Below are 25262 nucleotides of genomic sequence, written 5' to 3'. Positions count from 1 at the left end.
TCTTTTTTGGAAAAAAAAGTATTTTATTCTCACCTAGGCTAAAAAAAGAGTTTGCTCAAAAGAGTAATATTGTGAAATATCATTACAATGTAAAGTAGCTGTTTTCTATTTTATTACATTGGCAACGCTGAATTTTCAGCATCATTACGTCAATCTTCAGTGTCACATGATCCTTCAGAAATCATTCTAATATGCTGATTTGGTGCTTAAAAACATTTCTTATTATTATCATTGTTGAAAACAGTTGTGCTGCTTAATATTTTTGTAGACACTGGATTCTTTGTTGAATAGAAAGTTTAAAAAAGCAGCATTTATTTAAAATAGAAAGCTTGTGTAACATTTAAAAAAGCCTCACTGTCACTTTTGATCAATTTAATGAATCCTACGATGTCCAAACTTTTGAACAGTAGTGTATGATTTTTCAAAAGCGATTGTTCCCCACAATGCTTTGCCGTCAGTGAATATGGGCTTCTAAAGGGGGAGATTGTGACCTTTGTATGTTGATTTGTGCTGTATTCTCTCTGTTATACAGAGCACAGGCTGGGAGGTAGGTGATGAACTTCATGGTTAATGCTTGGCCCAAACGTGCAAGCTGTGGGCGTTTATCATGACTCTCTTTGCTTTGAATTTGACCCATTAACATTTTTATGGACGTTTTCGTTTCTTCGTCCATCCCTCCATCTCTCTTTCCATGGGACTGCTGTCAGTGGTGTGTGGGCAGCAGCGTCCCTCTTCCTCTTCTCATCTTCCTCTCTCTCCCCTCTCTTTCTTGAGGAGAAGCGATGTTAACATTGTCAAATTTGACAGGCCATGCATGGGAGCCACTGTGTGAACACTAATGACAGATTTATTCACGAATGCCTCATTTCACTTCCTTATCCGTCTCTCTCACTCTGTTTCATCAGCACTGCCATCTGTCTCATCATGTCTCAAAAGCACAGGGTTCGATTTATGCGAGACATGTTAGATAACCTTGCAGGATCGGATTGCCCAGAAATGAAAATTCTGTCATCATTTTCTCACCCTCGTGTCATTCCGAACCTGTATGACTTTCTTTGTTCCCTGAAACATAAAAGGAGATATTCTGAATGAAATACTGGTTTCTTAATGCAATTGGAGTTGGAGCTGTCAGACTTTAAATAGGACATAAAAGAACCATGAAAGTGGTCAATATGACTCATGCTAGTTTTCTGAAATTATCAAATATCTTTGTGAGACAAACAGACCATGGCTGTGTCCGAAAGCTTCGGAGATGCCTTCATCTGATCGAATTTTGTAGGCAATATAGATGTATCCTTCGCTGCCTTTGACATCCCACAATCCTGTTGGTTCCATTTTAAGACAGTTAAGCTAAAGAAAAATAAGGTGGCATCTAAAAGTTGCATTTGGTGGTCAGTTTGTATGTTGATATGTTTTTGCACTTTTTCCAACATTTTCCACTTTTGATGCCATTTCTAGCGAGAAATTACTATTGTAGTAATTAAATATTTGCTTCTTTGTCACTAAAGCTTTAAACCGTTACCCTGCCTCAGAATTCTGTCCGAAATCAGTTTCATGAGGTATGTTCGTGTGCCAATGCTGCCTGCAAAGTCATTGCCTGACAGGGCAGCGAGGCAACAAGTCAGCTGCCTAAGCTTTCAGACACAGCCCAAATGTATGACCGGATCATTGAGTCAGTGAGTGTAGAAGTGAGAACTTCATGAGTCAGATTCTTAAAGAAGTCTATAGACCCTTTTCACATTTCCGGGTTTCTCAGAGTGGAAGTCGTCATAGTTGGGTTAAATTTTATAGCGGTGAATGAGATAATACATTAAATATATTTTTTGTGTGCCCATTTGCTCAAATAGCAAAAGAAAAACGCCACAATAGTGATTTCACAACTTTCAAAAAGAGGGAAAAAATAGAGTGAGATTAATAACGGCAGTCAAAAGAGAGAAAGATGTTCATTTTTACCATCATTCCCATAGGCTGTATTAGAAACACCCTCACAGCAGCGGTAACTTGTTTTTTGTAATTTGATGCAAAAGTAATAAAATACAAAGTATTAGTGTTATAAATGTACATGCATAAAAAAATAAAAGTAAATAAAAAACACTTTGCAGGATTTACGATATTGATGACCGTTAGAACGCATCATCACAGTCTATTATGTGAAATTAGCCTCAAAAGATCATTTGACATCACACATTGTTTTTGCTGCGTTTGGATTGTTTGTGTGACTTCAGAAGACTTGGAATAGAATCACTTTTATGACATTTTAATGGTGTGCTTTTTTCCCCATTTTGGAGCTTGACAGCAACAGTAACAGAAATATATTTTCATTATAGAGTGCAACAGTCAAGTTCCAGAAGTACAATCCCATAGGAAAATTTATTTGATAATGATAATCTATAAAACTTTGAAGACAAACCTACTGTGAGCTCTGAGCTTTCAAATGGATGACACATGGTTTTGTTGAAGTCATCAGTTCACATTATTTGGACTTATTTTAATAAATAATTGTTTAACAGCTGCATTCCTGTGATGCAATTTAACTTGTAGCTGGTTGGTTTAGTTCAGGGCTTATAATGCTTTAACAAAGACTTTTTTAAATCCCTATGGGAAAAATGAATGGTAAAATACTTCTGGGAACCATGATTGCTGAAAAAGTGGGCGGGCACTGTTGTGCTTTATATGGAAAATAGCAACTAGGATTGTCTTCAAAAATCCATCTTTAGTGTTCCACGGAAGAAAGGATGTCATACAGGTTTGGAATGATAAGAGGGTGGTAAACCATGATTGAATTATCAATTTTGGGTTATCTCTTTAACAAATGAAGAAGAACATGAATTAGGGACAGAAGCTTCTTGTTATTTTGGTAAATTATGCCTTTTTTTTCTTCCAAGGGACATGTCCTGGTGATCATCAGTTCAAAACAGATATATATATTAATGTGCTGAAAGTGACATCCAAGTGACCTTCTATTTATATGAGCTTTTGTTTCATTGGAAACTAAATCGACCCCTGAGTTCTCATTTATATCAATTTGTTTATTTACTAGTATTAATCTCACTTTATTGATTAATGCATGGCAGCGAATCAACAAAACCTTCATATTTGCAGCATTATACCAGGAATGCACTGTCTCCTAACTCTATTTAATAAAGACCCTTTAGTGCACTTTCACTGCCTGCTTCTTCCTTATTGCATGTTTCTTGTTGGGTTTTAGTCTTTGTATGTATGTATGTGTGTGTGTGTGTGTGTGTGTGTTTTTGTTTGTAAACTGTTGATTTATGGAGTTTTGGTAGTATTGCTGTTTGTTTTGTGTGTACGTGTTTTGTTAGTCTTTCAAAGAGTTTCTTGGTTTCCTGATTAAAATATGTTCTGTTCTCTCCTTTTTTATTTCCCTGGTTGCTGACCCCTCCTCTTCCCACTTTAATTATTGTGTCTTGTGGTAAGTTCATAGTTTGAGGGTTTGGTTCATTGCGATTGTCATAAAAGCTACAGAAATAGAGATGGGCTGAACCATCTCAGACACCTGGTAACCAGGCCAACACGGAATCTGCATCCCAAATTTCTACAGAATCCATCATTCTCACAGTTTTACACATCCTTTACCCCATATTTGTTCATACATTATTTTGGCTAATTTTAAAATGCTTGCTATAGCTCTATTTAATTTTTTTTTTTATCTAGGCTTACTGATGATAACTTAGGGTTATATGTGCTTATAACCATTTTGAACAGCTCTTTATAATCTGAACTAAAGAACGTAGTTATGATAGTTTTTTTTGTTACTTCATCAGGAACTTATGACATAGGCGATATTATATTACACAAATGAACAGAATTATCATGGACATTGCTCTTTCATATATTGCTAGACACTGACCAAAATCTATTCAGGCTTATTGTTTTATTAGCTCAGTCTGAGTACTGGCTGTGTTTGGTCTGCTTTGGTTCAGCCCTTATCTGCACCTGATTGATACTTCACTTCCTGTGTGTAGAGCACTCCGTCATGTTCCTGGCTTTGTTCAAATACAAGCACCACTCTTTTTTTTCTCTCCTTGCTGTACTTTTATCACCTACCCTGTTATTTAAGTACATACTAATTCTATAACTTTTTCAGTCTGGCGTTCTGTATTAGGCTACAGCAGCACGTTTACTTTCTCACGAGGAGCTTGCTACAACCTAAATGTTCTCTTTTGTTCCATTCTTTGTCTCTTCTTCAGGAGTACAGTTGTTTACTTACTGTTTAAGGACATCAGGTTTTCTCTGGTCTTCCTCCTGTTATGTCCACCTTTGCTAATACAGTTTTCAGAGAAAGGTCCCACTTTGTTTTGAACTGCTTCTTGCGCCACTATCCACAAGCTTGGCTCAAACTCTCATGCATTTTAGTTAGATTTTGTGTCTGATATGGAGATGCTCACTTTCTCCTCAGCTACTACTTCCTAAACAAAATATCAATTAAATAATGAATACATATAAAGACTTCAGATGCAAAAGGTCCTTCTGACGTTTTTCTTTAAAATAAGCATTTTTGTCAGGCTTCTTTGTATAGGTTTCTACCGGCACTTCTGAATGGGCTAAGGCTGGGATTTAGTGGGCTTGAAGTGAAAGTATTTTATGCGGAGCGGAGACATTTTTTATGTTTTTAAATGAAGTCTCTAATGCTCACCAAGGCTGTGTATTTAATCAAAAATACAGTAAAAACAGTCATATTTTGAAATATTATTACAATTTAAAATTACTTTCTATTTAAAACAATTAATGTAATTCAATTTTCAGCAGCCATTACTCCAATTTTCAGTGTCACATGTCAGCCTTCAGAAATCATTATAATATTCTGATTTGCTGCTAACGAAATATGACAGATTTTTAACAAGATTACTTATTTTGTTCTTTGCTGTCACTTTTAATCAATTTAATGCACCCTTGCTGACCTCAAACTTTTGAATGGTCGTGTAAAATTGAGTAACTATATGGAACATTTATTAAAAAATATATGTCATAACGCACAACCACTTAGTAGTGAAGGTAAAAAGGGATGGAAGCAAATGTTTCGCTTCTCTTTCTTGGAGGTTGCAAAATATCCTTAAATATGGTAGATGTTTGTACTATAACAATACTGTATTAGTGCCTGTGTTTTCCTGTATTTCTCAGTTATATGATTGCATCAGTGTTGAATGCAGGTTATTTATGTAAACATGTCCCAGACAATGTTTACATTGCTGTTGTCACTTGATAACTTGCTGCCAAGAGAAAATGTTGTGTTCGCCTCATTGCACTTTATCTTTCTTTACGAGCAACTGTTTTAGAATTTAAAGTCATGCACATCAACATGAGTATCGACAGACGTTATATTTCCAAGTTATCTGGCATTTTGAAATGCTAGCTTTAATTGACAGCAGATTTGTAACTTGACACATTTGTTTGTTTCAGGATGGAAAGCGAATGTTTGGCACCTATTTCAGAGTTGGAATTTACGGTTCTAAATTTGGTGACTTGGATGAGCAGGAGTTTGTATACAAAGAGCCAGCCATCACCAAGCTAGCAGAAATCTCACATCGACTTGAGGTACAAGCCACTGTTTGCGGAATTGTTCACATGGGTGCATTTTCTCTGTTTCACATGTTGATGTAGATGAGTGATTTGACAGTTATTGTCTTAATTTCAGAGTTTTTATGGTGAAAGGTTTGGTGAGGAACAAGTGGAAGTCATTAAAGATTCCAATCCAGTCGACAAGTGTAAATTGGACCCAAATAAGGTGTGTTTTCGTGCTGCGTTATGGTGCAAAATGTGTGCTGTTTTATGATCAATAATAATTATGATAATACTTTGCACAGAGAATAACATTCCTTTACTCTGTCACAGGCCTTTGTTCAGATCACGTATGTTGAACCATATTTTGACACTTATGAAATGAAGGACCGCATCACTTACTTCGATAAGAACTACAACTTGCGGCGCTTTGTCTACTGCACGCCATTCACACTGGATGGAAGAGCTCACGGTGACCTGCATGAACAGTTTAAACGAAAGACCATCCTCACTACCTCCCACGCTTTCCCCTACATCAAGACCCGCATCAACATCATCCACAAAGAGGAGGTAACTCAAACACGCATGCTTTGTGAAAGCTTCTATAAGGATTCATGCAAGACTGAAATTTATGAAAACTTTTGTGATAATTTGAATAGTTTATAGGATATGAGTAAAGACTTCTTCATTTAGTACCGTGATATCAAAGTACTCTGGTATTATCATTATGTATTATCAGACAATAACACGTTTTGGAAGGATTGATGTATTGACTCGTTATTTAAATGTGGTTAATTTTGAACAAAAAAAGTTACATATTGTATATTTTAAGGAAAGATTTTAAGACTTTAATATTTGCTTTTCAGATCATCTCGACGCCAATTGAAGTAGCTATTGAGGACATGCAGAAGAAGACACAGGAACTGGCCTTTGCTACTCATCAGGACCCATCTGATGCCAAAATGCTGCAGATGGTTCTGCAGGGGTCTGTTGGCACCACTGTTAACCAGGTGACTCCTTGAGCCGATTAATTAAATAATACATATGCAATATCACTATCTTCTGGATAAATTTGAGCACTTTAGGACTGGGGCCAGTTGCATAAACATAGCCATTATGTTAAGACTTAACTCTTAAAGGATTAGTTCACCCAAAAATGAAAATTATCCCATGAATTACTCACCCTCAAACCATCCTAGGTGTATATGTCTTTCTTCTTTCAGACGAAAACAATCAGAGTTATATAAAAAAAAATCCTGACTTACCCAAGCATTATCATGGCAGTGAATGGCAGCCCAACATTTGAAGCCCAAAAAAGTGCATCCATCCATTATAAAAGTAATCCATATGGTCTGGTGGAAACTTTATTAACCCCCCAGAGCCGTGTGGTGTGGAGCACTTTTATAATGGTTGGTGAACTATTCCTTTAAGAACTAGTATGACCAACTATGGTTTTTATGGAACTGACTTAAAAAAGTTATGAACAGTCTTCAAGAAAAAAATTGGATGACTAACTTGTAAGACTAGTCTTAGCAGTTTATGCAACCGGCCTGGTTTCAGACAGGGCTTATATTAATCCAGGCTAGGCTTAAGCCTTGTCTGTCAAACTAGGGGTTCATGACATCCTAACAGTATAAATAACCGTACAATTAATTGCTGGAAATTCAACCTCCAGAATGTGTAATACACAGATCAGGCATAACATTATAACACTGATTATCTCTTCACCACAGAACCTGTTAGTGGGTGGGATATATTAGGCAGCAAGTGAACATTTTGTCCTCAAAGTTGAAGTGTTAGAAGCAGGAAAAATGGGCAAATGTAAGGATTTGAGCGAGTTTGACAAGGGCCAAATTGTGATGGTTAGACGACTGGGTCAGAGCACCTCCCAAACTGCAGCTCTTGTGGGGTGTTCCCAGTCTGCAGTGGTCAGTATCTATCAAAAGTGGTTCAAGGAAGGAGCAGTGATGAACCGGCAACAGGGTCATGGGCGGCCAAGGCTCATTGATGCACGTGGGGAGCAAAGGCTGTCCGATCAAACAGACGAGCTACTGTAGCTCAAATTGCTCAAGAAGTTAATGCTGGTTCTGTTAGTTTTTTGCGTATGGGGCTGCATAGTTGCAGACCAGTCAGGGTCCAATCAGAACGGGACCAATGAGCAATTGAAGAAGGTGGCTTGGTCTGAAAAATCGCGTTTTCTTTTACATCACGTGGATGGCTGGGTGTGTGTTCGTCGCTTACCTGGGGAACACATGGCACCAGTATGCACTATAGAAGAAGGCAAACCGGCGGAGGCAGTGTGATGATTTGTGCAATGTTCTGCTGGGAAACCTTGAGTCCTGTCATCCATGTGGATGTTACTTTGACACATACCACCTACCTAAGCATTGTTGCAGATCTGTATTCCCTGGTGGCTGTGGCCTCTTTCAGCAGGATAATGCGCCCTGCCACGAAGCAAAAATGGTTCAGGAGTGGTTTGAGGAGCTCAACAACGAGTTTGAGGTGTTGACTTGGCCTCCAAATTCCCCAGATCTCAATCCAATCGAGCATCTGTGGGATGTGCTGTACAAACAAGTCCGATCAAAGGATCTGCTGCTAATATCCTGGTGCCAGATACCACAGCACACCTTCAGGGGTTTAGTGGAGTCCATGCCTTGGCAGCAAAAGGGGGACCAACACAATCTTAGTCATAATGTTATGCCTAATCGGTGTATATTACATTACCATGTAGTGTTAATTATTTGATGAATGTAGTTACTTATTATAGTTTTTCAGTTTGAGTTTCTGTCTCAAATGTCCATTACTACACAGCCAAGTATCAGTGAATGTTAATTTGAATGTTAACCATGCATGTATTGTGTTTCTCTTCAGGGCCCTCTCGAGGTGGCCCAGGTGTTTCTGTCCGAGATCCCAAGCGATCCTAAACTCTACCGGCATCATAATAAACTACGCCTGTGCTTCAAAGACTTTACAAAGAGGTTTGATTCCAGATGCTCTATCACTACATTTACATGGACTGCATTAGTGCAACTACTGACCCCAAGTATTGTTGTTTGTATACACTTATTTTTATGTATCGCATCAATCAAGAAATACAGCATAGTATATAAATGTGATGATGTTTACATACTATAATATAGATGCTGCCATTAAATTCAACTATTATACTAAAAACAGCTGGATAATTGCAGACCATGTATGGTTATATGAATGATGACATAAGACAAATGTGTTATTGTTTAATTGTTAAATGGTGATAATACATTTAGAATTTGAAATTATCTTCAATTAACCTTCAATAACCTCCCCAGGTGTGAAGATGCCCTTCGCAAAAACAAGAGTCTGATTGGTCCAGACCAGAAAGAGTATCAGAGGGAGCTGGAGAGGAACTACCACAGACTGAAAGAAGCTCTGCAGCCTCTCATTAACAGGAAGATCCCACAACTCTACAAACCTGTGTTACAGATCAACTCGCACAGGTCAGGCAATGAAAATGTTAAAAGCTGTTAAGAATGTCCTGTATATTTGACTTTGCGCCTGATAAACTAGCTTACTGCAAAAACTCGGTTTACCAGACAATTGTTTGAATGAATAGATTATGGTGGGAGATTCCCATTGCAGCTAGTACCTTTTAAGTCGTAATATTTTATCAATGGGCCATTACTATTTTAGTAATACACCAAGTCAACGGGTTCACTGTACAGCTCACAACATTCATATGAAATCAAAATTGTCATTTTAAATTGTACATCACATACTGTAGCCTAGAAATCTAGTCGCACCCTAGCGGCAGCAAATGTAATTTTCAGCCAGGGTCGTCTAGCAACTCTCCGTAGACTTGCGAGCTTGAAAAACCAAACTCTAGTCAGGCCAATCACAGCGTGTATTGAGTCGGTGGGCGGGTATAATGACAGCAGAGTTGTGACGGTTCCGCGTGGAATCCCTGCTAACAAAGAACGTTACGGCAAGTCATTCTTAACTCAGAACACATCTTCCTTTTTTTTTTGTTGTTTAATCTATCAACTAGCTCCGCTGGTGGGAAAACACATGGGACTTGTGATTGTTGTCACTACTGAGAGCGCTCTGGTTGGTTGTAGCGGCAACAGTTTATCCCGCCTCTCAGATTGAGCCCTGCCAATGGTGTGTTTCCAGACCCAACATCTTGATGTGGGTCTGGCTTGTCAGGCTACAAATACTGCAGAATGAATATGAATTCAGTTATTGTGAATCAAAATCAAATTACAATCAGGAAATAGACACTCATACCCGGTTCTATTTAGTGAAATGTAAACTATATCTATCTTCAGGCCACATACTGTACATCCAGTCAACAGCAATGAGCAATAGTTGGTTACTTATAATGGATGACGCATGATTGTCCAGAAAGCTGTGGCTGTTTTGAATGCATTTAACCTCTTTTTTCCACTTTAACAAGCAGCAAAAGGACGGCTTGACAAGGTAGCCAAGTTGTTTGAAAGGATGTTTTAAAAAAAACAAAAACATTTTTGTTGACCATTAAAGGGATAGTTCACCCAAAAATGAAAATTACCCCATTATTCACTCACCTTCAAGCCATCCTAGATGTATGTGACATTCTTCTCTGCATCCATCCATTATAAACATACTCCATATGGCTCCGGGGGGTTAATAAAGGCCTTCTGAAGCGAATCGATGGGTTTGTGTTAGTGATGCACCGATCATGATTTTACATGGCCGATTCCGATACCGATTTTTTTCAAGAAAACTGTCCGATTCCGATTTCCGATTTTTTTTTTTACACAATAAAGTAATGAAAGTATACATGAACAAGATGTTTATTTGGTATTTAACTGGCTAAATTGGCTTTTGGCTAATGAAAACAAGTCCGCAATCTGAAATTAACAGGAAATTTAATTGGAAATTAAAAGGCTGAAAGGTGAAATTAAAGGCAACAACTGCTTATTCTGCATCCAAACAAAGATGTTACTTAAATCAGCATTTGTTTTTAAATTCAGTGTAAAGAAAAAAAGTCTTTACCAGTGAAATTCAATAAAACCAAAGTATATAATTGTTCCAAAATGTTAAATTTAAATAATGTTTAGTGCAACGAAAAAAAACTAAGATGCTACACAGCAGGTGCTTTTTAAATCAAATTAAGTCAATGTAATTTTAAAGGGGCTATATGTGTTTTTTTGAAATTTAAACTCGCGACTGACACCTGTGGACAAAAAACAGAACTGCTCTTCCTTTCTGCTCGCTCTCGCAGTGGTGGTGACGTCACATCCGCAGACAGCGCGGGAAAAGACGACCCGCCAGAAAATAGGAAAAATAGGATACAGGCTTATAGGTGCACCCACTGTGAGCGGACAAGGTGTCAGTATGCTCATCAGGAGATGTTTGAGTCATAAATGGTAAAATAAAAAGGCTATTGTTACGTTTATTTTGGGGAAAAAGTTGCATATAGCCCCTTTAAGGTAAAATAAAAGGTAACACTTTAGAATAATGGTCATTAGTTAACATTAGTTAATGTATTAACTAGCATGAGCTAACTATGAGCAGTACATTTGTTCATCTTTGTTAACGTTAGTTAATATAAATCCAGCTGTTCATGATTTGTTCTTGTTAGTTCACAGTGCATTAACTAATGTTAACAAGATTTTAATAATGCAGTTATCTCTCATTAGTAAATGTTGAAATGAACAAAGATAAATAAACGCTTTATAAGTGCAGTTCATTATTAGTTAATGTTAACTAATGTAGTTAACTAATGACCATTATTCATTACCATTACCGTTACCAAATATAAATTATCATCCTATAGGCTACAGAACTGATAGTATTTCATTTCTAAAATGCATGCATGTTCTTCTTTAGGCTACAAAAAGAAGTATTTCGGCTTTTTCACAAGTTAGTCTGTTTCGTTCTCATCCGATCCAACACGTGAGAATCTGAGATGAACAAACGCTCACTTTCTACACTTGTGCAGGGCGCGGAGAGGCAACTTCAGCTCGCGCAGGAAAGCGGCTCTTCATTCCCTTCAGCGTATCTCGTCTCTTCCCTCAGTTCTCCAGTTTCCATTTGTAACACACAAGTGACATGTTCGCGAATGATTGCAAAATAGGCGTATGTGCACGCGGGCGCACTTCCGGATAAATCGGCAGAAAAATACAAAGAAACCGGCCGGTTGCCGATCGCACGCTAGAAGCAAAAACCGTCCGGTTCCGGTTTTTGGCCGGTCAACCGGTGCATCCCTAGTTTGTGTAAGAAAAATATCCATATTAAACACGTTATAAAGTAAAATATCTAACTTCTGGCGGACCACCTTCTGTATTCAACTTACGAAGAAAGTGTAGTGCCTCTCTAGGTTCAAAACATTGGTGCTACGTCCAATGTCATCGCCGGAAGCTAGATATTTTACTTAAAGCTGCTGTCTTGAACTTTTTTTTGTGTTCAATATTTACAAAAATTATATAATGAGAATGTACAACATGAATCAATTTTCCATACCGTGTTTTTGTCTTACCCTGAATCATTATGGTACACTTATAATAAGTGTTTATATTGGGACTATTTCAGACCGTTCTGGTAGGAACCGCTGCGGAGGAGCTCAGTCCCGGTGTCACTCGCCATAGACATAACCAGAGAAGTAGTTCCGGCTGCAATGTTCTTCCGCAAGACGCATGCAGTTCTGTTTATTAACCGCTAGAGCGCAAAAAGTTACGGACTGCAGCTTTTAATAAAGTTTAAAATATGGATATTTTTCTTACAGAAGGAGCTGTGTGGATTACTTAACTTTTGGGTGAATTATCCCTTTAATTTAACTTTCGATTCCTTTGAAACATTTTTACTCTTCTTCTTTCATAACATTAAGTTTTTCTTTTTCTTTCAGGGACTCTTTTAGCAGAATGAGCCTTCGCAAGCTAGACGTGTGAAGACTGAAGAAATAAAAAGAACACATGCAATTTTATTTATTTGTATATATCAATCTTCCTCACCACATCAGTGTTTCTGCCAAGTAAAAAAAAAAGGAAAAGTGTTAAGACTTTTGGTACATCATTCCAATTTTGTATTTGTTTACAAAATGGCCTGTTACATTATCACAAGAACTGATGGTGAATTTAGCATACAATGTGTCAAACCTATATTCAATTCCTGTGTGCACTTTTTTTTTTATTTAAATGTTTTTTTTTTTACTTCATCCCAGTGTATTTTTAATAGTCACGGTACAACTTAAGAGTTTATTTAATCCTCACGGAAAAAGCAAAAAAGGTGATGAATTTTTTTCAGCATTATGTAGTTTTATGTACCTTTTGTTTACTTTAAATATTTTACTAAATAAATAACTCTAATAGTCATTTCAGTGTGGTGTTAAAGAAACTGTGCACCAAAAGACATGTTTATATACTGGTGTTTTAATGTGGTAAATAAGAATCTACATTACCAGTCATAAAAAATATTTTCATTTCCCCTCCCTCAAATATACAACAGAACACCATTATAGAGATTCTCCATGAATGGTTTTATTTATTGCTCATAGAGATCTAACTGTAATGGCAGGGCCTGGTCACATGGAAAAAAGGAGAAAAGCTTCTTAGACTGGACTGAGGTATGGCTGATAAACTATAAATCTAGAAAAATAGGTCACTTTATCCCTGTGGGCATTTATAGGCAATTAATACTCTCTGTACTTTCAAGGTCGACCACCTTTAAAACTAAATTTGATTCTGTGTGCAAATAGTCAAATACTAGATCATAACTGCAGCGGGGAACAAAACATTGCCTGTCTTCTAGTATAAAAATTGAGACAAATATGAAATCTACTTTGGATTTGTAAGCCATTAATAATAGCCTCCAAAACAGGGGTCATCAAAATGCGAATTCATACTTGAGACAAAACCCAAATAAGCAAGAATAATTGAGCTTTTAAAAAATATATAAAATATCAGAGCACAAAAATCATTTTGTGTTATTCATTACAGCTTCTAAGGAATGCTTGAAAGTACAGGAAAACTGTCACATGCACTACTATAAGTGCCAAGGTGCATTTGAAAAGCAAATGACATGGACTCACTGAACAAGAGCAAAGTACAAAAACAGTAAAAGAGAAGGTGGGGGAAAAAAGTGGCAACAAATGTCATAACCTTGAAAGATTCACATTGGCTCTCCACTGACACTCGTTACACAAACATACTTATAAACTCTTAACACATCCCGACTTGCTTTTCCATATACCCGCAAACGTACTTTCAAAGTCTTAACAGTAAAACAACTGCGTGGAGTGTCCATATCCAATCACCTATTTTTACTGAGAGACTCTCTTGTAGAAGAGCAGGTAGGGCGTAGAGGTGGAGCACGTCTCGGGAGAACAGGCTCGGAGGAAGTCCTCTTCTTCAAAGAGTCTTACTTCGGAGTCATCAAACAGCATCCACTTTCCCTCAAAGTCCAAAAGGTTTCGCAGAGCGAGGTCAAAACTCACCTGGGTCTCGTCGCCCATGGCATCGGCTCCCTCTTCCTCAGTCTCTTTCTTCACAGCGTTCTGAAGTAGAGTACCGGTGGCACGGCTGGCCAAGCTGGAAGCCTTCTCTGGATTGGTTTGCTTGCCGTTGCTGAGCTCATAACTGGTGACGCTCCTCTGTCCCCCTAAGAGCCCAACACCCTCGGAGCTCCTCTTTCCTCCTGCTTTGCCAGACATGCTGCTTGTTGCACTGGCTCTGGCCACATTGCGCCCCCTGCCGGACAAGCTGAAAGACACCTCACCATCATCGTAATCTGTTTGAGGTGGCTCCTCTTTCTTCTGTTTCGGGTCTTCCTCTCGGTCTCGGTTTTGCTCTTCATCCTGAGACTGAGGCCTGAGATTGGTGCGATGGAGATCCATCATACGGATGTAAGTGGTGTAGTGACCACTGCTGATGGTTACTCCGCTGTGCATGACCACGGCGAAGAGCTCGTAGCGATGGCTCTGGTCTGGAGAATCGGGCTGAGTGCACCACTCGTGCAGTGAAAGTTTGAGAGGGGTCTGCAGAGGCGTGTTCACCTTGGAAAGGCCAGCATAAGGGTCCATTCTGTTAGAATGAAGGAAGAATTCATTTTATTGTACATTGATGATAACTTTAACAAGATTGAATACAATTTTACTTTTTTTGCTGTGTGTAACAAAAAAGACAATAAAAATGCCCATAAAAATGCCCATTTTGTCAACTTTGGCCATTGGAGGCACATTGATTGTATTTTATTTTTTCTTCTTGTAAGCAATCCTTAGCTATGTTTCCATCCAAAGTTGCAAAGTTTGTGCAAAATTGGAAAATCATAAAACATTTATGAATAAAACAGTTTCCACCCAGTGAGGTGAAGATAACGAAATAGTCATTCCTGATAAACTGGCACTAAAGAAACAATGGTGTTATCTTGCAGCAGATGCTGCTGTTTGGAAATGCAGTCGTGTATCAGTTCTGGGAGGGAATTATACTGAACCACTTTGATGACAGAATTCTGCGCATTTTTTATCTATGCCAAGACGCGCAGAGCGTTTCCATCCAGCAGTTTAATGCAATATCCTAAAATGCAGATGAAAATAGGTGGATGGAAACATAGCTATTAAAGGCAAGTTTACACTAGGGGTGTAACGGTACACGTATTCGTACCGAACCGTTTCGGTACAGGGCTTTCGGTACGGTGCGCGTTGTACCCAACGGTTACGAATGCAATCTTTAACAATTAACAGTCGGCTTGTTAAGTGCGGAACACACTTCAGTCCTAGTTCCCACACGAACATTAAGTATTCTGTCCATTTATCACGAAATTCAGATAAATGCCGTTTGACGCTCTTTAATGTGACGACTGATCACTGTAGACACGTCAGTTCAAGCGGCCGCGGGGCGTGCGAACGCGATCATCTCTTCCTAAAGAATAAACATTAATTAATATCTTAAGGTATGTTGAGGTTACATTAAAACTGAAACGTATCATATGTGGTGTAATCGCTCAATCAGTGTTTCAACCGCGGAAAGACGTCAATATTAAAACAGCTTGTAAACAATGTCATGTAGCATCACATTTACCTCAGGCAGTCATTCAGTGTCCACAGCTGTTAGTTCACTGGAGAAATCAACGATTTCGCTAAATATATGCACTATATAGCCTATGTATTCATTATATTCTACTTAACCTTTTAGTGATGTCTTGATTATTTCATGTAAAAATTCATGTCATGAAAATGACACTCAAATGATTATATTTCAACAACGAATTGGAGAATTTTTTTTTTTTATAAATTAGATTTAGAAATGAATGCAAAAACTTGCCTTATGTGAAGCTTATGAGTGTTGATTATTATACCAAAAAATAAATAGCAACTGAATTTAGGCTAATAGTTTTGGCTCCGTTGTTAACCTTTAATATTAAAGGGTAACTAAACCCTAAACCAACTTTTTTTAGTTAATGATCTGTAATACTGGGGCTTTATTAATGCTGTTCATTGATTCGAGTAAATGTTTTGACATTTGAGTATAAAGTGTTTTAATTCTATAATGGTGTAAAACCGCCAAAGTGCTGCCCTCTTAAGGTTGAACGGTGGCTACTGCACTTGAATTTTCCTATTGGACGTTGTGGTACATCGTGACGTAGGATGGTACCTCCAACGGCTCACTATCCGCGCCCCTGGCACGAGCTCACCACGCCCTCAGAAATGTTTCCCCCAATCACATGAGAACGGCTTCACTCCAGTATGGACTGTCATATTACATGAAGTAGAAACATTATGGATGAAACTGACTTGACACTTGCTTTAACATTGTATTGAAGAAAATGCGGTTAAATAATGCAGTTGTCAGTACACGTCAGGCTTTTTCTTGCGATATTATTGCCGCCCGTCATGTGTACAGATAATTTTCATACATGAGACGCGCATTCAAACCCTGACACGCAAGTGGTTGCCGCGGACGCAGATAGATTAGGTCAGTTCTCTTGCGCGGCTGCTTCACTAGCATCGTCGGCATCGGGAGTTAACGCAGTTTGAGCAGCGGCTCGCATTGATAAGGCTCCGGGTTTGTGTCTACAGACAATCCACCCTCCTCCACTTCAGGTGAAGGTAGGAGAAATGACCGCTCTGTTGCAAAGCTGGCGTCACTCCAGTCATTCTCCATCTCTGCGACTCGCGAGTCTGACAGCTGTCAATCAATCCGTCACTGCGGGTCTCAGGTGCACGCCCTCCGCTCAGCCCCGCCCTCGGTTCGTCCCCTCTGTGTCCGCCGGGCTCTGCCCACTTTTCCAGCATTTTTCAAAATTTGCCAGTGGGTGGAGTTAAGCTCTGAGCAGGGGTTTAGTTACCCTTTAATGTGCAAGTAAGGGCTCTCTATATAGTTTACACAGCAATATCTTCAATAAACTGTTATAATTGAATTCATGTAAGGACAGACACTTTTTTTTCTTCAGTAAACCACTGTTTAATAAAAATAAAAAGCAATTTTGTAAAACTGCTGTACCGAAGCCATACCGAACCGTGACTTCAAAACCGAGGTACGTACCGAACCGCCAGTTTTGTGTACCGTTACACCCTTAGTGTTTACAGTATCTTTTTCTGCTGAAACGGCAACAACAACACAAAGTTAAAGTCAAAATTTCACGGCTTTCGTGGTTGAAAGATAGGAAATAGGCTCTAAAATTAAGCATACATACTCGGAGCCATTGGCAGCAAAGCATTTCAGGTGGATTGTTATGACTTCTGGTGTTTTGTCAAACAGAAGACTTCTCTCAGCTTCGGTGTAGTGATGACAAGTCTCACAGAAATATTTATCTTCACCCACAATCCGCTCAACAGATGCAAATTGAGATATGGCCCACTTTAGAGTTTTCAGCTCAGGCTTGGGATCCGGAGAAACTGAAAAGGAAGAATACAGTTATGAAATGTTATAACCAGCATCAGTGAGTGTTGACCGATGGACACCAACACAGATGGATTTAAATACTTTCAATGTACTCACTCTCAGAACTGGAGTCGGAGGAGCAGGTCTCATCCTCTTGCACAGGTACGCTGATATCTTGAAAGTCCTCTCTCCTCTCTGTGAAACACTCGCATTCCAGGCAGCGTGTCCGCAGCACCAGCTGACCCTGGAACATCCACTTCAGCACATCCAGGCCAGATTGCTCTAATTATACAAAGCAATGTTTGTAGTTATTGATTACAAATCATTTAAGTTACATTTCTTTGCAGCTCTTCAAAACATTTTCAGCCCAATTAGTTTCTCAACTGAAATGTCCCGCTCAAATGGACAGATGATTCATTTGTCAGTGAATAGTACAGATTTTGTTTAAAAAAAATTCTGGATTGGAGATAGTATTTGATCGCACATTTTTGACTAAGGTATTTACCTTCATTCTTTCCAGGACTCGGTTTAACGTCTTGAGTTCTGCTGTCATTCTCAGATGTATCCTTCTCCTGCTTCTCTTGGGCACTACAATCTGATTTCTCCTTGGTGTCCCCTCTGCCTCCTACGTGTGAAGTAATTCGCCCCATGCTGCGGAACTTCGAGAAGATGCTTGGCTGCTTTCCAGACGGTTTCAACCAGCCAAGCTTCCCTCTCCTTGTCCTCTTTCCCACCTCTTTGGGGGGACTGTCATTCTTCTCTTCCTCTGTGGTGCTCCCTCTGTCCTTCTCTTGCTCTTTTTCCTCTCGCTCCTCTGCTCCATTCCTGTGGTTAGCTTCTGAACTCTCAGTAGTTATGTCACTGGAGGACTTGCGTTTAGAGCGGGTCATGGGCGCGTTTTCCTCATTTTTCTTTGACTTGCTTTGAGATTTTGGCTTCTTCTTAGCATTTCCTGCTTCTGTGTCGCTCTTTCTCTTTCCACTCAGCTGGCCGTCAGAGCTCCCATCATCCTCGTGGGTAGTCTCCCCCGTTCCATTGCTCATTGTGCCGTCCTTCTGGCTGTCTGTCTGCTCTTTTTTGATAGTATCACAGGCCTCCTGGATACTAGCAAGGATGCACTGCAGTACTTCCTGTGCATCATGTTGTAAGTAACCCTCATACATTGGATTGAGCTGCCTACAGAGGAGAAATCAAACAGGTTTGTTTGGAAACTCAAAGCCAAGGGGACAGTGGCAAGAAAAACTCAGTGAGATGTTTAAATCTCTTTTCAATGTTGTTGAACGACACTCCTGGCATTACCTGAGCGTATTAAGTAGCTTGCGGGGTGGTGTGGCAAGCTCTCCGTCGCTGTATTTTTCAGGGTTAAGCAGGAAGCTGGATTGCAGCTGTTCCACAGAGGAGATGAGGCTGTGGAAACTGTCCAACAGCTCCATGGGAACAGGTAGGGTGTTATCTCCAGAGTCCCCCTGATAACATAAAACATTCAATGTTTAATGCAATCAATCATAGTCAAGGCAGCAATATTAATATATTCTGTACATTTATGCAAATGAACAGATGACAAATTTAGATTTTTTTTTCTAAAATTAAATCTATTGGTACTGATATCCATTTACAGTCAAACCAAAATTTATTCAGACACCTTCAACATTCACATCACAGTCAGAACAAATTCATCTTGATAATGTCAGATAACTTTGATAGAAAGATATGTAATGGATTAACCCAACCAATCAGCTGTCAAATTTAAGTACACAATTGGATTAGGGCTGCAACTAACGATTATTTTGATAATCGATTAGTTGGCCGATTATTTTTTTCAATTAATCGGATAAAAATATTTTATTTTATTGGCAAAACACACTATTCCACATCCTGTCCAATACTGTCCTTCAAACAAATGTGTCAGCTGAGTGCTATGAACACACACATAGTGAATATCTACCATTACATAAATTAACCATGGTTTTACAATGAACAAAAACAATAATAAATAACAGGGTTATTTTAGTTATTCAATGGTAACCACAAATTAACCGTAGTTTTGCTTCAAATCTATAGTTTAACTATACGGTATTTGTGTGGTTATACAAATGGTTATCAATAGCATAATTTTCGTATGTTATGTGCTACACATTATGTGCAAAAAAAGTTACTCAGCAAATCCCTACAATAAAATGATATTAAAGAAGAAAAAAAAATAGGGCTGCGCAATATATCGAAATATCGCAAATGTTCATATCGTGATGAGATCTAGCAGAGAATAGACTGGGCACATGACTGTTACTTATGTGACATTAAAAATAGTTATTAGACGCAATAACTTGCGAAAAACAACTCCTTGCAGTCTCGCACTGACTGACACACACACACCGAAACGTGCGCACAAGCCACCTCTCTGAAAGCGTGTGATCCCTTCAGTTCTGTTTCTTGTCTTGTTACACACTCAAACTGTCAAATACACACACAGTTATGTAAAATATGGCGGTCTTGAAGAGTATTCATCAAGAAAAGAGTTTTTGGTATTTAAATATTGGCATTACATTTTTTGTTTGTTTACAATGATATTAAAAATTATATGGTCAGATTTGTGACATACATTTTTGCTAAAACACTGCTAATCACTTTCAGAAGTTGTAGCGATGCTTTCTTTTCCCAGAAAGAATGTGAAACACATAAATGTTATTATAATTTCTTAAATAATTGTTGAAATATAATTTAAATAGATTTTACACCCTTAAAGCAATATCGTATCGCATATCGAATTATTTATAAAGATATTGCTTATCGCATTTTTCTTCAATACCGCACAGCCCTAAAAAGAAAAAACACAAACTCAGTGTTAGCAGATAAGAGGAATGTTCTGCAGGAACACACGCACACACAGTACCTGTTATGTTCATTTCTTTATCCTGTAGAAACTTCTTACATTTATTTTCAATTACATGCAGTTATTACAGTTCCTACTCTCATAAAATACATGTTGACTTTTAAAACTAAATTTAGCGTCCAACAACATATTTCAGCTAAATGAATGTTTTTGCGCTGAATATTAATTGTCTCCCTCTCTAAAGCGTTCTGTCTGTTTGACGCGCATGTGCACGCATTCAGTGAAGTTACACAGACTGTCAGGACCAGGACGCGCTTTCATGCAAAATGGAAATACTCGCATGAATTAGTAACATTTACAGATGAGGATATAACTGCTGTTCTCTATATAGATCAGTGAATATAGCCTGTAAAATGAACATTTTGCGCTAAGTACGCAGATGCACAGACACACCTGTCAAAGAGCATGACAGGGTATGTCAGGGTTACTCAAATCTTGCCCTGGAGGGCCAATGCGCTGCAGAGTTTAGCTCCAACCCTAATCAAACACACCTGAACATGCTAATCAATGTCTTCAGGTTAATTAGAAAAATCACAGGTAGGCGAGTTTGATCAGGGTTGGAGCTAAACTCTGCAGCGCAGTGGCCCTCCAGGGAGATTTGAATAACCCTGCGGTATGTTAAACGCTGATGCATTCGTTTGAAGCTTAAAATAAAAAATTCTCATGTTTTGGGCACTTGGATCACGTACCTTTCATGCATCAGCTCACTGTTTCCACTCCACTATTTCTAGATGCACATTTTGTCCATAAAAATGTGTTATTCAGTGTTGTAATTTGGCGCGACTGGTGGAAGCTTTGCGTACAGAAAGCAGACCCGACTATCAATGATTTTCATTATCGATTTTAACTATTAGTTGGCCAGCCCTAAATTAGACAATACCAATTTAGGTCAAACAATTACCAAGCAATGCTTAATTTTGTTCAATCTGTGGTGTAAAAGGTTGTATTAACAATTAAAGAAAAAACACTTAATTTTGGTCCAGAATTTATCAATTTGACTGGTAGTCCATTGAAAGAAAACTTTTTGGGTATAATATATCAGTTTACTTTATTGTGCCCTCCTCACTTATATAAATGAACTATGCACCCACTGGTAAAAAATTATATCTGGTGTCAGAATATTTTTTTTTTTGACTGTATATACACAATCAAGGCAAAGCAAAATGTCTCTTGAAAGATGAAATTTAAGACCAACCTCATTTTTGGCACCATCTTCTTGTTGTTTGTCTTTCAGCTTAGCCAAATGACACAAAGATTTGATGGCCTCTTTAAAACCAGGACAGTAATACAAGACCTGCAATTTGTAGAAGAAGGGAAAACTGATTAATTAGATCCAGACTACTATAATATTAATATGGAGATATTTCAGGCAAAACCGGTCAATTTTGAGGTTTTGGGCTATTGTACTTCCATAACATGTATGGAACAGGGGTGTGTTCAAATGTAATGATGGATCAGATAATGGATCATTTGCATATTTAAACATAACATTTCAGAAAACTTGTAATACAAAAAATTTGTATAACAAAGTATAGTTATTCTTTTTTAACCATATTCACCTGTGGTATCTAGCCTCGATAACACAGTGTTATGAATAAAACAGATTTAGCAAGTAAAATGAACAGCATACCTGAAGGATGCTGTTCAGATAGCAGGTGTTCCCCAAATTATTAAGCCCTACAAAGGGCACCAGGCTCTCAGGCTTCTCACAAGTAAGAGGAGATGAAGGGCAAGGCATTGGCACAACCTGGTCATGACTTGAGGGGGGAAAGTGGGAACAGTTAGGAAAAATAATACGGCTTCTTTAACATAATCTGTATTTGATAGCACCGTTACAACATGCCATACTTAGTAGTCTCTTCTGGTTCAGCGGCACTGTTATCTTCTGCTGGTGCCTCGGAGAAATCCAGGGCTCGTTTGGTTTCCTTCTTCTGGAAGAACTTTAGAGAGAGTTTGCTTTTCTTCACAGGACTTCCCGCCGCAGCCACCACTCCACCGTCACTATGCAGCCCGGGCATTTTTACCTTTCACTAAAGAAGATAAAATATAAACTAAAGCGAATTTCAAGAACGAAACGCACTCAAAATATTGAAGATCAGCCACGGACCGCGTGATAACCTTTGGCTCAGATGTTCCCTACAAAATACTAGAATCATGTTTTGCTATGAATATAACTTCAACTACCAACCTTTTATTTACATATAACTTACTCGTTTAATGTTTAAAATTCGCGTAATATCGTCTCGAGACTCGTAGTTTGATCAGTATTGATTCATATGTATGAAGACACATACCGTATATAGCAGTGTGGCTAACTGTAACGTTAGCCGCCCAACCCACACAACATGCACATTCATTTTTCAAGAGTACTTCAGAATTATGTAATAAGAAATACAACTACATTTAATGCTCTTACCTAATGAGTCCTAATATTCATGCGTTACATTTTCGCAAAATACAATCCAAAGTAACCTTACGCAGTTTTGTTTTAAATAACAACTTGACAAGCGCGCCTGCTGTAGAACTTGGCGCTTTTTCCACGACTGAGAGTCCCCTGCTACTGCCTGAACAAAAGGAGATGGTCGAATACATTTTGTGAGATTTAACTAATCAGCACCGCGATGATTTAACGATTTATTTGTTGTTTTTGGAAAATATATATATTTCAAAAACAATTAATAAAAATCTAACTCAGTTTCCTGGCATTATTTTGGACTACCGCGTCGTTTTGTCTGACATGAATAACAATGCCATTTTAAGCCGATCTGAGATCAGTCATGCGCGGGTTTGTAATTATGTCGCGGCTGGAGTTTGTTAATAGGAGACTGAATCTGGACCTGCTTAAAAAGGGGGCTTCACAGGTAACCGTCTGCGCGGTAAATAATACAATTTGCTTTTGTAAAATATTTTAAATTGCATAACGTTAGTGTTTTTTAAATATCATCCCAACTGCATGTCATTGTAGCCTATATTGATTTTAATCTATTTAGGGCGCAGCCAACATATAGGCTACTGTTATTCGTGTGTCAATTCGGATTGTTATTCTTTTTTATGCTTCCACATGCAAACAAAAAAGGTAGTACATAATCAAATCTCTGAATATAACAACATTTGTGCAGCCTTCGGTTGAGCATAGCCTGTAACAAAACAGAAAGATCACAATAAAGCAAATGAACAAATAATAATAAAAAAAACGACATAAAATAAACAAAAATATTCAAAAGGGGCTTTTTAAAATAATTTATACGTATCAAAAATAGTAATCAAATTAAGTTGGGTTAAACCATCTGCACTTATGAATGAGAACTTCCACGACATAATAAGAAATTAATGTCAAATTTAAAAACGTGACTTTGTAAGATAGGCTAGGCTATTTAGAATCATTAAATCAAGTAGGCCTACACTTTAACCAAATTAATTAATAAATAAAAACATATATCAGATTTCAGTTTGCTTAAAAACAAAAATTCTTCTTCATGCAGGCCTACAAAAAGTATGTTTTACCTTTCACCAGCAGATGGACATCAAGAGCAAAGCATGAGGAAAGCACTACTAACCATCTTCATCTACTTCCCATATTCAAACTGTAGCGTTTATGTTTCCGTGAGATACATATTTTGACAATGGGGTCATGAACCTTTTCCCCAACATTAAAATTTTAATTCATAATTAGCAATTTAATAAACTGTTTGTATAAATTACGTGGGAAAGTGCAGGCATTATAGATGCTGTAATTGGTCACTTATTTAGGTTTTTCAGTAGGCCTATTTTAATCATCTTTTTACAGTACGGTCATGTGATGTGGAAAATTAAATGTTAAAGTTATATTAAATAAGAGGTCAAAACACTGCAAGCAATAAAATGCTGTGAAGAATAGTGTTAGATAGAACTTTACACAACAGGACATGTCATTTCACCTGCCAATGTACATACAGATTTAGGAGGCTAATCTCGAACCTCTTCAAATCACATTAGCATCTGCTGATCATTTGCATCTGCTTAACTTAGAACTCCTTTGTCAGGAAAATGTATGAGGAAGACAAAAACAGAACATTATTTTCTTTTGTTAGTGTGTGAATGCACCTTTATGTAGAGGAGACTGAGGCTAGGTGTCAAAAGGGCTATATATCAGTAACCACACTGGCATGCATTCAGGCAAATGTCAATTGCGGTTTAACTGTTTCTGTGACAAAAAGGCTGTAGTTGTCACATGTGCTATCTTGCAATTCCATGCAATGTTATTAGATGGCTTAAAATGTATTTAATAAGTTATAATAATTATTATTATTTTAATATTATTATAATATTATACTATTGGCCTATATGTACAATATTTATTTAGCCAAAACAATAGTTTGATATTTTTTTGTAATTTGTAATTTGTTTTCTGTTTAATTGTTTTTCCATTTAAATTTACAAACAGAAACTACCACAACATTATGCGTTTATACAATGCATATGTATTATTACATATTAAATATCCACTAGAGTGTGACAACTAGCCCTGGTCTCCCCCCATTAGCCAAATATAAATTCTCGTAGGCTATTATGTACTTATATCTTTGCTTACAATTTGAATGTAGGTAAAAACCTGAAGAAATGCACCTCTTTTCATTCCCCCGCAGTGTTAACCATGAAGCCTTAGAATGCAGTTACTGTCAGAAGCAAAACAGCCCTGGGAAGAAGCTTTTGAGTCTGGAAATGCGGAGAAATAGACCAGTGCGCTCAAAGAATGAGAGGCATGTCCTGGACTCTTTCAGCCCCGGCTGAGCGGTGTGCTGTTTTTTCAATCACTTTTCCACACTAAACCTTCCTCAGTGTCAGTGACACCAACATCATACACACCAGCTGGAACACACACACACATACAGTTCTTGATGCAGAGCTCAAGCAGCATATATATGGCTAAACAGCAGTTTAATCTTTTAGCAGCCATGCTTTACTACTTTAATCCTATAGCATTTGAATGTGATGGGGAAGCTGGATGGGGGGTGTTGGCTAGTGATGTGTGT

General features: G+C 38.1%; 2 protein-coding genes across 15 annotated transcripts in view; one reads left to right on the top strand and one right to left on the bottom strand.

The window, feature by feature from the left end:
- Window positions 1-12854, top strand: part of dock7 (dedicator of cytokinesis 7) — a 62041-nt gene extending 49187 nt beyond the window's left edge. For 9 of the 13 annotated variants that reach the window (XM_079840564.1, XM_079840565.1, XM_079840560.1 and 6 more), the window contains 8 exons: window positions 533-547; window positions 5431-5556; window positions 5657-5746; window positions 5854-6090; window positions 6387-6530; window positions 8392-8498; window positions 8832-8999; window positions 12389-12854. In XM_079840564.1, the coding sequence (XP_079696690.1) occupies window positions 533-547; window positions 5431-5556; window positions 5657-5746; window positions 5854-6090; window positions 6387-6530; window positions 8392-8498; window positions 8832-8999; window positions 12389-12431 (930 nt within the window). In that variant the 3' untranslated portion in view covers window positions 12432-12854. Of the gene's footprint in view, window positions 1-532; window positions 548-5421; window positions 5557-5656; window positions 5747-5853; window positions 6091-6386; window positions 6531-8391; window positions 8499-8831; window positions 9016-12388 lie in introns of all 13 variants that reach the window. The other 4 variants (XM_079840566.1, XM_079840563.1, XM_079840562.1 and 1 more) reach the window with 2 other exon arrangements.
- Window positions 12855-12891: 37 nt separating this feature from the next.
- On the bottom strand, window positions 12892-22812 carry usp1 (ubiquitin specific peptidase 1). Of its 2 annotated transcripts, none has more exons than XM_079840571.1 (9): window positions 22667-22805; window positions 22099-22280; window positions 21881-22007; window positions 21446-21544; window positions 18660-18826; window positions 17866-18536; window positions 17478-17642; window positions 17173-17374; window positions 12892-14561 (listed from the first exon to the last, which is right to left on the bottom strand). In XM_079840571.1, the coding sequence occupies exons 2-9, from the start codon at window positions 22266-22268 to the stop codon at window positions 13802-13804; spliced, it is 2361 nt and encodes a 786-aa protein (XP_079696697.1). In that variant the 5' UTR covers window positions 22269-22280; window positions 22667-22805; the 3' UTR covers window positions 12892-13801. The 2 variants fall into 2 exon arrangements, with proteins under 2 accessions (XP_079696697.1, XP_079696698.1); XM_079840572.1 differs by having other exon boundaries at window positions 12899-14561; window positions 22728-22812.
- Window positions 22813-25262: the final 2450 nt, after the last annotated feature.

The sequence above is a fragment of the Gobio gobio genome (assembly GCF_949357685.1).
Source record: "Gobio gobio genome assembly, chromosome: 17".
Lineage (NCBI taxonomy): Eukaryota > Metazoa > Chordata > Actinopteri > Cypriniformes > Gobionidae > Gobio > Gobio gobio.
The sequence above is the reverse complement of the archived record's forward strand: the minus strand, read 5'-3'. Positions and strand labels throughout refer to the sequence as shown.